The 14,217-nt window shown below is 57.2% G+C and overlaps 2 protein-coding genes across 2 annotated transcripts; one reads left to right on the forward strand and one right to left on the reverse strand.

The window, feature by feature from the left end:
• Nucleotides 1-17: 17 nt before the first annotated feature.
• CHLRE_09g413075v5 (uncharacterized protein) lies at nucleotides 18-2,569 on the forward strand. The gene has a single exon (XM_043066315.1). It carries the CDS (start codon nucleotides 42-44, stop codon nucleotides 327-329), a length of 288 nt encoding a protein of 95 aa, XP_042921611.1. The 5' UTR covers nucleotides 18-41; the 3' UTR covers nucleotides 330-2,569.
• Nucleotides 2,570-5,317: 2,748 nt separating this feature from the next.
• CHLRE_09g413100v5 (uncharacterized protein) lies at nucleotides 5,318-11,863 on the reverse strand. The gene is made up of 7 exons (XM_043066316.1): nucleotides 11,038-11,863; nucleotides 10,826-10,953; nucleotides 10,541-10,641; nucleotides 10,166-10,232; nucleotides 6,189-6,373; nucleotides 5,928-6,078; nucleotides 5,318-5,771 (listed from the first exon to the last, which is right to left on the reverse strand). Exons 1-7 carry the CDS (start codon nucleotides 11,423-11,425, stop codon nucleotides 5,646-5,648), a joined length of 1,146 nt encoding a protein of 381 aa, XP_042921612.1. The 5' UTR covers nucleotides 11,426-11,863; the 3' UTR covers nucleotides 5,318-5,645.
• Nucleotides 11,864-14,217: the final 2,354 nt, after the last annotated feature.

The following is a 14,217-nucleotide window of genomic DNA, read 5'->3' on the forward strand; positions in this document are numbered from 1 at the left end:
CACCGTGTGCGGCCACAAGTGGGTGTTGCAGCACAGCATTAATGTATGTTACAGTTGCAACCAGCCCAGCTGGTGCTTGTTCGTCCTTGGAGATATCATGCTTTGTGATAGCGGGAAACCACTCGCAATCAATCACAGCATTGGGGAAGGCGGGTCTCTCATTGTGGTACTCTGAGGCAGGGGGCGAACTAGGGTTGCACGGCCAGGGCAATACACGCCGCACACGCGCTCGCGCTTCATGTGCGCCCGAACGAATGAGCGCCTACACACACAAGGACATAGCCAACGGTGATGACGTGGGGGTGGCATTGGTGGCCGCGGCAGCATGAGGCAGGGCACGGAAGAAGGCGGTGGTTGCCGTACGCCACGGCGTACGAATAGGTCGGAAGGGCCCGCGCGGATTTGCCACAGGGCGTAGGTGCCGTGCTGCGGAAGGGCCCTGCCAGGCCAGGCAAACACAACCACTGGTCGGTGGAGGGGTGCATGGAGGCGTGTGTGTGTGAGAGAGAGCGTGTGTGCGTTTGTGTGTGCGCGCATCACAGCCATGTCGCCGCGCCGGCGCCCGCGCCTGCAATGGTGTGCTGCTGCCGCAAGCGGCGGCGGGTGGCGGTGCAGGGCGTGGTTGACAGCTACGATGTGGCGACTTTGGCGAGTGTGGCGGTGGTGTCAGCCCATGACTTGCGCCCTTGGGTATTGGGAGCTGAGGATATGAACGGCACGGCCGCCTGCGATCGACCCGAAAAGTTGCAGGGGCGTGTGTGGCGCCGGCTGAGGTATATCCGCATACCGTATGCGATGACAGGCGATTCACGCGCTTGCAACGCCAAATCCACTTGGCTAATAAGCCTCCTTTGGTTGGTGTAGTGCGCGACGTAGACACACGCGGCGTTGCTGACCATTGGCACTTTGTTGCTGGACTGCTGGTCAGGAGCCGTCAGTGTGGAAGGGGGCGGTGGTGCAGAGCGCCGCGTGTGTTGGGCGAGGGGTAGCGCGGAGCAGGCACGTACGCAAGCGCCGCGTGTCACGCCGCGACTCAGACTATACGTGTTGCTGGCGGTGCCGGGCTGTGCAGCAGACAGAAGAGATGCGGCGCGCAAGTGGTACGGATACTGCGGGCAGGTGTAGGCCAGACTGGGTGAGGATTGGGGACCGCGGCCGGCGCAGGCGGCTGACAGGGAGGCGGTGAAGCGGAGGATGCCTTGTGGCAATGGCAGGTGACTTGGTCCATTGCTTGATGCTGGGACTTTATCCCTCGTACTATCTCGCTACGCTCGCAACTGGAGATTGCTGATGAGCCCAACTGGGGAGTAGTGGCTGGGTGGGTGGCGGCAACAATTTTCGTGGTGCTGTTGGAGTATGGAAAGGCCGCGGTTCTGTAAGTGAGTTGTCAGTCTGTCTGCGAATGGTCATTATTACCGCATATGGGTGGCACTGCACGGTGGCACTGCCTTCCGTACTGCTGTTACCTTATGCTGTCCCATAGGGCCGCCAAGCGCGGCCCCCCAAACTCACTCCAATCCTAATCGGCGGCAGACGTGATGGCGCCTGAGCGCGCCCATGCCGCCCATGCGGCATGACAAGAGAGTACTTCGCTATGCAAGGTTTGCAGGCGTCGCGTCATACGTTGCCCAGCGCACTGCAAGCTTGGTGTGTGGGGAAGCGGCCCGATAACCATTGACACGGCAGTCATGAAGGCGGGTGCGCGGGCCGCTGAGCTTACTGGTGGCGTGTGTCCGGCTTTGTGTGACGAAGGTGCTTGCGTGCTTTTGTTTGCAGCACATAGCCACGTACCCATGTCTGTGTGTGTGTGTGTGTGTGTGTGTGTGTGTGTGTGTGTGTGTGTGTGTGTGTGTGTGTGTGTGTGTGTGTGTGTGTGTGTGTGTTAAAAAACGAAACGAAAGCCCGCCCAGACGACGCCGGAGTTACTTACCGATACCTACCAATTTGTGTGTGTGTGTATGTGCTAAGGCAAACTAAGACAACTGCGCGTAGTCATGATGAGTTACTGCGTGGAAAGGTGCCGGGAGAGGGGCAGTGTCGTTGTGTAGCTGCGGGGCGCAGGGCCGAGTGCCTGGGGGTCCATCGGTGCGTGTGTCTGATCGCAGGTGGGGCCGCACCGGCGCAGGCTGGGGCAGGGACTGAGTGGGCAGGCAGAACAACGTGTGTGCACAGCGAGCTCGCACATACAACACACAACCAGACCGTGTGATTGGAGCGGTGCCACGAGTAATGCGAGGCACGTCATTTGGTAGCAGTAGAGCATCGGCACAAACAAGGGCATATTTGGTTGGATCAGTGGCACAGGCAGAGGCATCCCAAGAGTATGGCGCGGTGTAAGGAGGTGTGTAGGTGTGCGATGGGACAGTGGTAAGGCAAGGAGGTGTGTAGGTGGTTTGGATGGCGAGGGATGCAAGGTCGGAGGGGACTGTAGGGACACTCGCATGCTACGGCTCTGGCGGGTCCGTGCAGGGTCGGAGGTGCTGCCGGTGACCGGCAACGATTTGGGTTGAGGGAAGCAAAGACGCAAGAAAGCGGTTGGGGGCTGTCGCCACTGCAATGACGGCTTACGTCCGAGTCACATGTCCACATGTTCCGGCGTCTGCAACAGGAACCAGGGTACCACAGACAGCGTACACGGCGCCTAGGGATCAATGCGGGGTGTGTGCATCGCTCGTGACAGATACAGCACTGTCGATAATCGGAGTTGACAGCGGCTGCGAAGACTGGGGTTGCAAGCCAGAGGTGCGGCCTCAGGCTCTGCTGCATGCCCGCCCGTGTACCATTCGGCAAACGCAGGCAGCCCCAGCTACTTGAGGCTACCGTACAGCAAACCGGCCGAGTCAGCTGCTGCAACTACCAGCCAGTTATACATCGGCGGGACATACAGGGTTGCATAGTACGTGACCCTCTCTCTCCATAACACGCGAGGGGACTGTCCCCTCTGTAACATCCGCATTCATAACACGCGTATTAATACAGCGTACTAGGAGCGCAAACCGCGAGCGCCACGTATTACCGTAGTATCGGAGGGGGTGAGCAAGGCCACGTGGAGGAGAAGAGCGCAGCGCCGCCGCCGGCGCTCAGGTTAAGGCCGACCGGTGTCTGGCTAGGGTCTTTGCTGGCGAGATTAGCACAGCGTACGGTAGTGTGTGGTAGGCCGCAGCAGTGAGCGAGGTGGAGGGAGTGTTGTGGCTATAGCGGATCTCCTGCTGTTTAGTTGATTGCTGGCTGTCATGTTCGTTGCTTGGCAGCGGGACATGGCTGGACACGTTATGGCGGGCCATGCCTGTACGAACCGACCCCGGCTATGTTCGGGAGATAAGGTTGACGCTTGCGGCCTCAGACTAGAGACGTGGGGTGGGTGCAGCCCACTTTTCCCATCTTGTCTTCAAAATTCTTGCCATGTCTGCTGAAGTACGCCCCAATCCTCTTCCTGCCAGGAAGGGTCTCCTGCGGGGCCCCTTGTTAAGTCTCCTGCACGTACGCCAGGAACGCTTGCATGAAGCATGATGCCTGAATTGGACCATTGATGTCTGGGAACAGCTCCTGGTACTTCTGGAGCGCATCTCGGTACCGAAGTAGGCAATGCGCATAAGCGGGTTCTTGATCTGTTGGATCTTGGCGGGCTCCTCCGCGTCCAGGCGCCGCCGTTACCAGATTGCATTGGTTACAAGAGGGACCTGCTGACGCAGTTCACGAGCCAGTGACGTGGAGAACGAACACCCTGCTCTGGACCCCAGGGGCGTGCCGCCTGCAACGCCGTCGGCCTACTCTACCAGATCACGCCGCCGTACACGTCGTCCATGTTACATACGTTACTGTAGTTGTAGTCGGGGCCTGATGACAGGCCCATGCATGCCGCCGTGCCCAGAACTCCAGGTCGAGAAGGGAGCACTTATTCGCAGACTGAGCATCTCACGATGTGGGTGGATTACCGCATACCCGCTCACCGCTGTGACCGCTGGTGACGGCTCAGTAGAACAACTCGCACGCTTCGACTCACCTACCTGCTGCAGAGGTCACCACTGACTGCAGTAATGAGGTCGGATTCATCTTCAACGTCCTGTGTATGGCCAACACTATTGGGCTAATAACCGATTCACACCGCAAGCCTCCACTCACTACTCGCCCTACCGGCTACCCTACGGCGTGGACGCATCATCCCACCAAGCGCATGGAGGAGCACAAGTTGAATTTCGCAGGTGATGGCAAGCAAGGAGCAGGCCTACGCGGGCGCGCTGCTGGTGCGTGTGAACAGTATGGCCCAGGGGGCGTATCTTGTTTTCGGGGTATTGTCTAGCTCCAGACAAAAACGGCCGGGTGGCCGCCGTCTTTTGTCTGGGCACATGGCGGTTTGGGGGCTTCTCCATAGGAATTCGGACAAAACCGGTCCCAAACCCGGGCCAACAAAGTCTCGCCCCAGACATTAGCCCCTGGAAGTAATGTCTAGGAAACGGCCAGAATGGCCGATTAATGTCTGGAGACATTAAGATAGGAGCCCTGAGTATGGCTCACATTGGCCGCTTACTATAGCCTCCTCATACCCCTGCCAGCGGGGCGACATTCCACGCCACACGTTCACCTACAGCGGCTACCGTGCGTGTGTATTGGAGTTCGCTCCGTCCTGTCAAGGGGCAATATAGCCCACAATATCACACTCAAATGTGCGCGGTCATGTTAACGTGTATATGTTGCATAGATGCGCAACTCGGTATAGCAGCACTAGTGGAGCGCCCGCCAACATAGGTGCTACCTTTTCAACTGCCATCTGCCGAACCTGGATCCAATGCATGACGCCTGCTACGGGTCAGCCACAATCCAGACTGCCTCTGCCCATCACGGCCGGCGCACATGCTGCTGTGCGACACCTCACCTGTCTGTCCTCGTCCGGTACCGGACAGCTGGGGATGCATAGAGCTGGGTAAAGGCTGATCCTGCCGCCACCACCCTGCAGCGCGGCAAGTGCCCCTACCTGACGCAGCAACACGGTGCCAGCCCCGCCAGGACACGGCCGGACAAGGAGGCAGCAGCAGCACTCAATGGGCTAGCGGTGATAAGCGACATACCTGGCGGATCTGCGGGGGCATGTATGGGTTCACGGCAAGGCGCTGACCTGTGCTACCTAGGTCCTCTCTTCATTGCGACCCAAAACAGGGAGAGGTCTGTGAGAGCTGGGGCGGGCTGGGGCTTGGCTTAACCCCCAACCTACTTTGCCTGTCACTGGGATAGCTAAGGACGCGTGGCTAACGCGATAGCCTCGCGGCATTTCTTGTGAAATGTGCGCAGGGACAAAGGTGCCATTGGGTCTGGGAGAGAGTGATACAGAGTGGGGTGCATCAACGGCAGGTAGGGTCAGCAGGCCGCGCTTTGCCACGCCTTGTTGAGGAGCGATCAGCACTCATATACCCTGAGAACTACAGAGGAAGTAATGCACCCCAGTGTGGGGTGGCGCTTTTCCTCTAGACATCAACACGCCTTGCCACGCCTTCACCAGGCAGCCCATCTCGATTGACTGCCACACAGAGCAATGACACTTGAAACATGATGGACTGTGCACTGTACCAACATGCACCCTGAACACCTTAGCGGTATGTAAATGCAACATCAATGACTCCATGGGTCTGTGTCAAGAGTACATGCAGTAACTATGGGAACTGGGGTACAAGGATCAGCTTGGCGACATCCTGTGATGGCCAACAAGGCAGGCCTGCAGCCTCCACTGCCGTCACGTTTGTGGCCTTCTGATCGTCCAAGAACCACAGCCCCAGCGCCTGGCGGGGCAGGGGTAAGTGGCACGCACAGTTAACAAATAATTACTGTGGTGGGTGTGCATCTTTTGAAACCATTGGTCTTGAACATGCCTCCTATTCCGCCCGGGTGGGACCTAAGCCTAAGGATCTCAGAGCCTGTGTTCAGCCAAAACCCACCTTGGCGGCGGTAATTTTGGATGCAACGCAGATCATGTGGATGTAGAGCCGGTGGGACACCTCGCAATGCCGTGGGTTTTCCTGACGCTGGAACTTCTGAAAGGGTTTCAACGCCCACACCTGATCCGGGTGTACAGCGGCATACGGTGGACTGCAGGCAAGGAGATGGTGGGATGCCAGTGTGACACAGGGTGTGCACCCACTTGGGTGTGGGAGATGCGGGACCAAGTCAACAGAGCGAAAATGAAAGGTGTGGCTCACCAGTTGTTGGCTCCAAAACTGTAGGGGTTGTAGTACCTTGCCACGCGGGCTGCAAGATGGTCAGGAACAATATACGATCCCGGCTCTGGCCAGCACACTGAGGGGGAGCTGCATGGCAACCAGTGACGCCCCTGCATGATGTTGAATATCTCCTGATCACCTGTGTGTGATGCCTCTTGCTGTGCCTACAGGACATACAGGACATAGGATTGCCGGGCACACGCACCACTTAGGATGGACATACGGTGCTGCCAAAAAGGCTTCATTTTCCTCAAATACGGAAGGGCTTCCAAAACATGCTGAAAGAATTCCCATTTGGTAAAAACAATCGATCGTGGGCACTTCGGGAAAAGTACCAGCTCTGATCAATATTTTTGGGCATGGGGCAGCCAAACACAGGACGCCACCATTGACTGTCATCAGTCTGGGTCCCATCACATCCTGCCACGCATTTGCTGTCTGCCTCACATTGTTGCTACAGTATGTACTGATTTACAGCAAGCACGTGCTCTGACACTGGAGAACACGCCCACTAGCACCGCTGCCAGCCGTGCCACTGCAGCGGGTGCCTTTGCCGGCATACCCCATTCTGCGCCCCCCATGCGGCAGTCTCCCGTGCAGCAGTGTCATGTGTGAGCACACGGGGCCTGATTGCAAATGGTACTAAATTTCTTGTTTGGGAATTTCTGTAAGTATAAGAAGCGGATGTTACAGCGGGGACAGTCCCAGCACCCGAAGACGCCGAGCCATCACATGCTATCAGGGCCCAACATGACTCCACCAACCCCGACTTTGCTGCAAACCCTCCCGCGGTCAAAGTCCGTGTGACTCCGCGCACAGTGAGTCCGAGCCAAGCCTCAACCCGCCAGAGCCCCACCGCTGTGCCTCAACTCCACAAGCCTAGGCACAGGAGTGCCGGGAAACGTCTAGGCCGCAGGACACACGCACAGCGCACGCACTAACCAGGGCGCAAGCGTCCAGGTACTAGAACGGTCGCCCACACGTGCATCCTGCCCACACACAAAGCCACCAACCACGCACAACCTTTCACGGCGAGGGAGGCGGGGAATCAGCGTCATATATACGGCAAGCGCAATACCAGACCTTCACCAACAGCCCGAGATATGAAAGGATGCGCAGACGGCACAGTGTCCCAACCCTTTGGCCTGATACCCAAAGTCACAAACGTCTGGAGACGACCCCAGAAGTCAGCTACGACGGCAAGTCCAATGCTCAGCACCCGGGCCGACGGCAGCTTCGCTCGCGCCGCCAGCCCGGCCATAACCACACGCTGCCGACCAAAGTCCAGGGCAGACATAGCAGCGAGACACACCGCATCCCACACAGGCGGCGCAAGCCCCGCAGGCGGGCGCACTAACCACAACTCCTCACGAGAGAAGGCACTTAGAGCATCCTCTGGCATGAAACCCATAGCCATCCCCATGTTTTCCCGCAGGGACAGCGCCACAGTGCAGTCCCAATCAAACCAGTGACGCCAGTCCCCATCCTGCATGTCAACCCCACACGCCCAACACGGGCCAACAGCAACGCCGCGCGCACGCTCGCTAGCATGCCATGGAAACGCCCAGCAAGCGTTGGCGGCCACACGCCACAGTCAGGGCGGCTAACTGTGGAGCCATTTGTAGCACGGTCCCCGCCTTCACCGTGTAGATAGGCAGTGAGCAGGATGGGCGGCCCCCCGCACTGCAACTATCCAAGCCCCCGCACCACCTGTTGCACCGTCTCCGCCGTAGCACTCACAGATCAAGTATAAGGTACAATTATTTCGGCGCTCAATTGATTCATTTGAACGTACGTGCTAGGGGCGCTAGGTGCAGCGCGTGGGAGTGTGACAGGCCGTGATGGGAAGCCGCGGCGCGCATGCGCGTAGAGGGGACGGGCGTGCTGTCACTACTACTACCCATAGGAGGCAGCATCGGCAGGTTGTGTGCGTGTGTGGGCTAGGGGCGCTAGATGCAGCACATGGGAATGTGACAGTTAGGATATGATGGGAAGGCGCGGTGTGCATGTGTCTGCAGAGGGGACGTATGGGCTGGGGAGATTGGTACGGTGGAGAAAACAGTGCTCCAGATTGCACTCACGACTCGGATCCACCCAAGCCCTGTAGTGCGGTGCTATGGAAACGATGGTCTGTCATCTGCTCCTGTCCTTTTACTGTAAGGAAGATGCAGCACATCACTCCCCTTAAAATACACTCACATGTGCCGGCCTCAGTCCACACAGCCTAATACCACCAGGAATACAGCTAGCCCATCCAGCAGAATACGCTAACGCTGATGGCCCTGACCCTGCTGCAGTCCTGCCCCCAATGCTGCTCCTGGCATGCCCAGCACCTGCGACCGCATCCCAACTGCAGCCCTACCTGTACAAACAACTGTCTGTGCATGGACATGCCATGGTGCATACCAATGCCCATGTACTGGGTGGGGTGTGCCTGGACATCTATATCACCATGCTGTTTCGGTATGCCATGGTGCGTGGGCGGGGTTGTTTGACAGGTTTTGGGGTTCAGTGTTGCATGCTACATCCCTCGTTCTGGAGCTACGGTATGCAGGGCTGGCTTTTCCACCTCTGTAGCCTGGTTGTTTGGTGTGCACTGTGTGCATGGGGAATCCTGCAAATGATTGTTCATACAAAAGTGGGCAGCGGGATTAGGCTCTTTGGTGTACATGGGAACAACCCTGCACAGGAGTTTCCCAGGTGGGTATCAGATCGTGTTCCGGGTCACAGGAATTGGGCCGAGCCCCTCCACAGTCTGAGGCCAAACAACCTCGTTGCCTAGCAAGGGCTTTCATGCACATAATGCAGCTACAGAACTGTGTGTCCACAGCACATGTAACATCAAGGGAGAGTCTCCCCTGTCTATACCATAACCCACGCAGGGTAAGACCCTGGTTTGCTAAAATTCCCTGCCTTGTATGAAGTATGCCACAATCCTATCCTGGCTCTGCCAGGAAGGGCCTCCTGCGGGGGCCATAAAATCTCCTGCTCACCAGGCAGGAGTGCTTGCCCATAGAACGTGTTTGCACCGGAATCACAAGCAATATGTAGACCCCGCATCAACCGGGGAAACAGGTGTACTTTATTCCGCAGGTACCCGTACTTAACTGAGTATAGATTTAATTTGTTAAATCATGTAATGTAACTCTCTGCTGTCAAACTCAGCCTTAACCTTTGCAAACTGTGCCATGATGACGTATGAATTCGCTGCCTCTGTATCCTTGGGCATTTTGCCTACCTTCCGTACGTGTCATCAAAAACCTCCTGTGCATTGCCTGGCACGCAAAAGTACTTCAAAAGCCTTCTTAAAGTGCTCAAGTTGTAATCTTCTAGCGCTACCTCACTCATGCCTTGCTTGGGGCGGCAGGCTCGTCAGCTGCAGGCTCCTCAGCCGCAGGCTCCTCATCAGCTCTTATGTGAGCACACATTAGGCCCGTTTGCTATGGGTGCAGCCTACGTTCCTGCATGTGTAGCCTAGTGTTAGGTTCAGACCGCGGCCTTCCTGGTGAGAGCTTTCCTTATTCGCGGCACAGTGCCAGTGCCGAAGGGTCCTTTGCGCGGCAGTGCTGAAGGCTTCTTAGGCTCTGGCGGCTGAGGTGCTTGCGGGACAGTGCTTTGCGGGACTACTTCTTTGACATTATTACTGGGACCTGTGTTGCGAGGTTTCAATTGTAGCAAATACATGATAGTGGATAAACGCGTCACAACGCTCTACTAACCAGCCGCCACATGCAGCCTGGCTGGTCATGAGGCCATGCCCGCGCCCCTTACTGCCCCTCCCCTTGCACCCTTGCCACCACACCTCGATCCCTCGGGCCCTTGCTTGGGGTGGCAGGTGTACACCTATTGTTTTTAGCCTAAAATGCTCCTGGCAGCCAGGAGGAGGGCCCTCCAGCGCTTTCTGCTCTAACCCCCAAAGTCCTGGAATGCTTTTGGTTGGAGAACCTACCACTTACCCATGACTCATACAGTGCACGTGATTGCAACGTATTGCGGACAAAGAGAACGCCGCTGTTGATGCCCCTGTGCAGCAAGTCAAATTTGCACAGAAAATTGTAAGTGTCCTTCTATGCAATTGCACATCTTAAGAATGGTGAGAGAGCCCCCCCTTTTCCCGAACTGCAACCCGGTCCTTTCATGCTGCCTAAATCACACACTCAGTGTACCCGTCTCGTAGGCCACGGTCACCTCAGCCTAAACTCTCCAGTCTAATCCAGGTGGGTGATTGTCAGTCCTCCAGAACTTGCCGTTCCACAACTGGCCCTTCCTACTTCCCCCATCAGGGACTCTAGGGAGTAGTCTGGAATCTGTCACCTGTCGTCCAGACTCACTTGACTTTTTGTTCCATATTGCTCTCATCCATGGCCGCTATGTCATAAATGCTCTTGTCCATAAACGCGGTTGCACTTTCAAAGAGGCGCTTGACGAACACCTGGGCAAAAAAAGCAACATATCATACATTAGTAAGCGGCAATATTGTGATTCAGATACATGTTCTGCAAAATATTATGAGTACGAAGGAAGTGAGGGGCTGCCCCGAGGGCTCCTATCTTCATGCCTACAGACATCCTCCCTCCCTCCCTCCCTCCCTCCCTCCCTCCCTCCCTGAAACGCACCACGTCATTGTCGACCAGAATGATGCCCATGCTGCTGTCCTCATGCTGCATGGTGGAGGGGCCGTGGGCCAGTGCGTGAAGCACCTTGCGCACCAATAGCACCTTCACCCAGCAGCCCCGCCAATAGCCTGCAGCAACGTTGAGTGCATGTGCACGGATGTCATCAGTTGGCCTGGAGCGGGAAAGCAGGCAAATGGTCCAACTTGACTTACCTGCAGTTCCATACTTTCCAATTGTACCACGCTGATGCTCGCTCACGTCCGCGGTCGCATTGTAGCAGGGCAGCTGCAACCCAATGCAAGTCTTCAATGCTGCCTCACTCGCAACCATGACCACATACGCCCCGTCACCCCCGCCAAACAGAAGCAGGGACGTCAGGGAGTTGAGGAGCACCAGCTCATGGTGGCCCTCAAGGGTGGACAGAGCGTACACCACCACCCAGTTCACGCCCGGTAACCGCTGCATACGAAGCAGGGCGGACAGGTTGTTGTGCATGCCGGCATAAGGGGGGTTCCACGAGCCGGGCGCGTGCTGCCACGGAAGCATTGGGGGTGGCTGGGCACCCCGCAGGTGGAGCGGTGGCGGTTGCAGCTGTGCCATCGCAGCATCCAACTGATAGCAGGTCAGTGTGACGACTGCGAACGCAAGCGCCAGACGACTCAAGGTGGCTGACTGCATCAATTGCTGCATCAATTGTGCCAATATCAACGGAAAACTTGGACGACGCATTTGTAAACTAGCTAGCAGATGAAAAGAATTCCCGTGTGCAGATGTAAGCGCCTGGAGACCGGAGACTAACTTAAAGTTAAAGTAAGGTCGACGAGATAACTGAAGTCGCTCGCCATGTTCGCATTACGGCCCCGTAGGATATGTCCTTATGCTGTCAATAATACACATCAATGCGAGAGAAAATGAGTTGCAAGACCGCTGTGGACGTGCGTGTGCGTGGCTACTTTTCGCACGTACGCGCTCCAGTTCCGCGTAACTTCCAGTCTGACTCCAATAGCGCGGCTCTTGTTAAATCACCGTGAAACAAAGTAGAGTAAAAAGCGCGCAACGTGTCCATATATATTTAGGTCGTGCGGCGGCATGCATCTGTATGCCCTACGTCAGTGTTTCGGCCCCTAACCTCACCGACCCCCCCTAACCCCCCCTTTACCCCCACTAGCGGACCGCCATGCGATCCATGGGGCGTGCCCCTAAGGGAGTCAAGTGACATGGGACTGAACGTTATATTGCTGAGCACGAGAGGAGGCGTGTACAGGTAGTGGCCCTTAGTGGCGTAGAGCTGAGGTGAAAGGAGGCTCGCATAGTATTGGCGACTAAAGTTTTAGTATGATCTGAGTGCCAGAGTCGTAACATACCGTTGGATCAACGGTACTGCGGATGCTGGCGTGCGCAGAACCTCCCGGACCGCTGACCGGGGCGGGGGTGGGGTCGGGGTCGGGGCCAAGCACTTCATCGGAGTCTGGGGAAATGGGTATCCAATGGACGCAGTATCGCTCGTTTTCGCCCGCGCAGCTTCTAACTACTTACGTATTCATGTAATATTAATAGCTGGGCCAACACCCTGTGAATTTGCGAGGTCGCGCGCGGAGTTCCCCCCGCGTGCCACGCGCGTGCCGCCAGGTGCCGCAGCTCGCTGGCTCGGCCCGCCATTTGCCGAACCACCCCCCAGCATCAAAGCCCGTCAAACCGTCCCCCATCGCGAGATACAGACTCCAGTATAAGTATGTGATGTGATCTGGTGCCGGTGCTCGGGGGTCGGGGCTGTGCGTTGGACGTCGGACGGTTGGACGTCGCGAAGTAAGTTCAAGTTCGCCCTTGCGGCGAAACCGTTCAGCCCTACAAATTTTGTATATCTATTTATAGGAGAGTCTCAGCTTTATTGGTCTCACGTTGTGGGGCTGCCAGCACGGCAGTATTAAGGACAGATGCTCGCGCTCGCAGCTCGCGCACCTGCGAGGCTTCTGACACTTACATGGGTGCTGATATTGGAGAAATCTACCGCTCTGATTATTCATTCGACCCTACCTCAGCCTATGCGATGACATCGGCCTCAATTATCGGCGGTCTTGCCTTTTTTGCGGCCACGGATTCGATGCTATATATTTAAGTGTGCGAAATATGATAATAGTCCAGTTACCACTCCCTGGACTCGTAGCCGGGTATCGGAACTTCGTCGCTGGGGCCTCTTCTACCTTGTGTACAATAGTTTCGTGTAATGAATGGCTTAAATACTGGCTGTGTGTAGTCGGCGGGGGCCGGGAACGTGTGGGGAGCACCTCAGCCTGACCCCCCCCTGTTCTGAAACGTATGGGTGCGCCGCGCCCCCTGCGGGGGCCGGGGCACGCCAACCCGCACCCACCTGGCCCCTGTACCCTCGCCAGCCCAGAAAGCCATGTAATAGCTCCCAAATGTAGTGTTTGTTAAGTGGGAACATAGGGGCGAGAAGTCTGGGGCGAGGACTGTGGGATCCTTGGGGCGGCCTCGCACCTTGCCGAGCCCCTGAACCCCCCAGTAACCCTGACGGCCGAGCTGAGACCGCCGCGCTTCCTGAGCTGTGAACTTACTTTAGTAATGTAGTTGCATTCAATGTTTGCTTCCTGAGCATAATAGGAATGCAGCTGAGCAGCTGGCTGTGTCGACCGAGGCAGCAATGATCCCCTCCGGTCACTGCTGTCACTTGGCGCATGGCTTTCGCGGTTGACATCAATAGTCTGTTATGCATTTAGAGTACTTGTCGCAGAAGTGCAGGCTTTTCGGTGGTCTTAGAGAAAGTGGTCGCGCGTCCCCCGGCCGGGGGACGCAAACCCATCTTCGTCAACTCGTTGACTGTAAATTAACTTGGCCACACTGTGCATATTGACTACTGCCTATAAAAATCAATCAACGCCAACACTCAAAGCCGTCCCCGAGTGCGGAGTGCTTTACATCACCGGGTTGAGGCCGTTTTCTCCTTCTTACATCCTCCCTAGTACACTAAGTTAGAATCTTACATCCGTAGTACATTATGTTAGAATGCGGATGAGGTATGGCCAATGGAGCGACAGCCGGCCCGGCCCGTGGTCGTTCGGCATACACCACTTGACTCCGCCCTGCCACGCCCTGCCCTGCCCTGCCCTGCCCCGCCCTGCCCCGCCCCGCCCGCCCCGCCCCGCCCCCGTACTTTGCGCTGCCCTGCCCTGCCCCGCCCTGCCCCGCCCTGCCCCGCCCTGCCCCGCCCTGCCCCGCCCTGCCCCGCCCTGCCCCGCCCTGCCCCGCCCTGCCCCGCCCTGCCCCGCCCTGCCCTCACCCCCGCACTTTGCCCCGCCCTGTCCCGCCCTGCCCTGCCCCGTTCTGCCCCGCACTGCCACGCCCCGCCCCGCCCCACCCCACCCCCGTACTTGCGC

Source organism: Chlamydomonas reinhardtii, chromosome 9 (genome assembly GCF_000002595.2).
Source record: "Chlamydomonas reinhardtii strain CC-503 cw92 mt+ chromosome 9, whole genome shotgun sequence".
Taxonomy (NCBI): Eukaryota; Viridiplantae; Chlorophyta; class Chlorophyceae; order Chlamydomonadales; family Chlamydomonadaceae; genus Chlamydomonas; species Chlamydomonas reinhardtii.

Excerpts from the sequence above, each read along its gene's own strand:
- CHLRE_09g413075v5 (XM_043066315.1), top strand. The coding sequence starts at position 42 with ATGTATGTTACAGTTGCAACCAGCCCAGCTGGTGCTTGTTCGTCCTTG.
- CHLRE_09g413100v5 (XM_043066316.1), bottom strand. The coding sequence starts at position 11,425 with ATGGCACAGCTGCAACCGCCACCGCTCCACCTGCGGGGTGCCCAGCCA. Across the intron at positions 10,233-10,540 it reads AATATGGAACAAAAAGTCAA|GGGCATCAACAGCGGCGTTC; the intron begins GTGAGTCTGGAC and ends CTTGCTGCACAG. Across the intron at positions 5,772-5,927 it reads CCAAAATTACCGCCGCCAAG|GCGCTGGGGCTGTGGTTCTT; the intron begins GTGGGTTTTGGC and ends CTGCCCCGCCAG.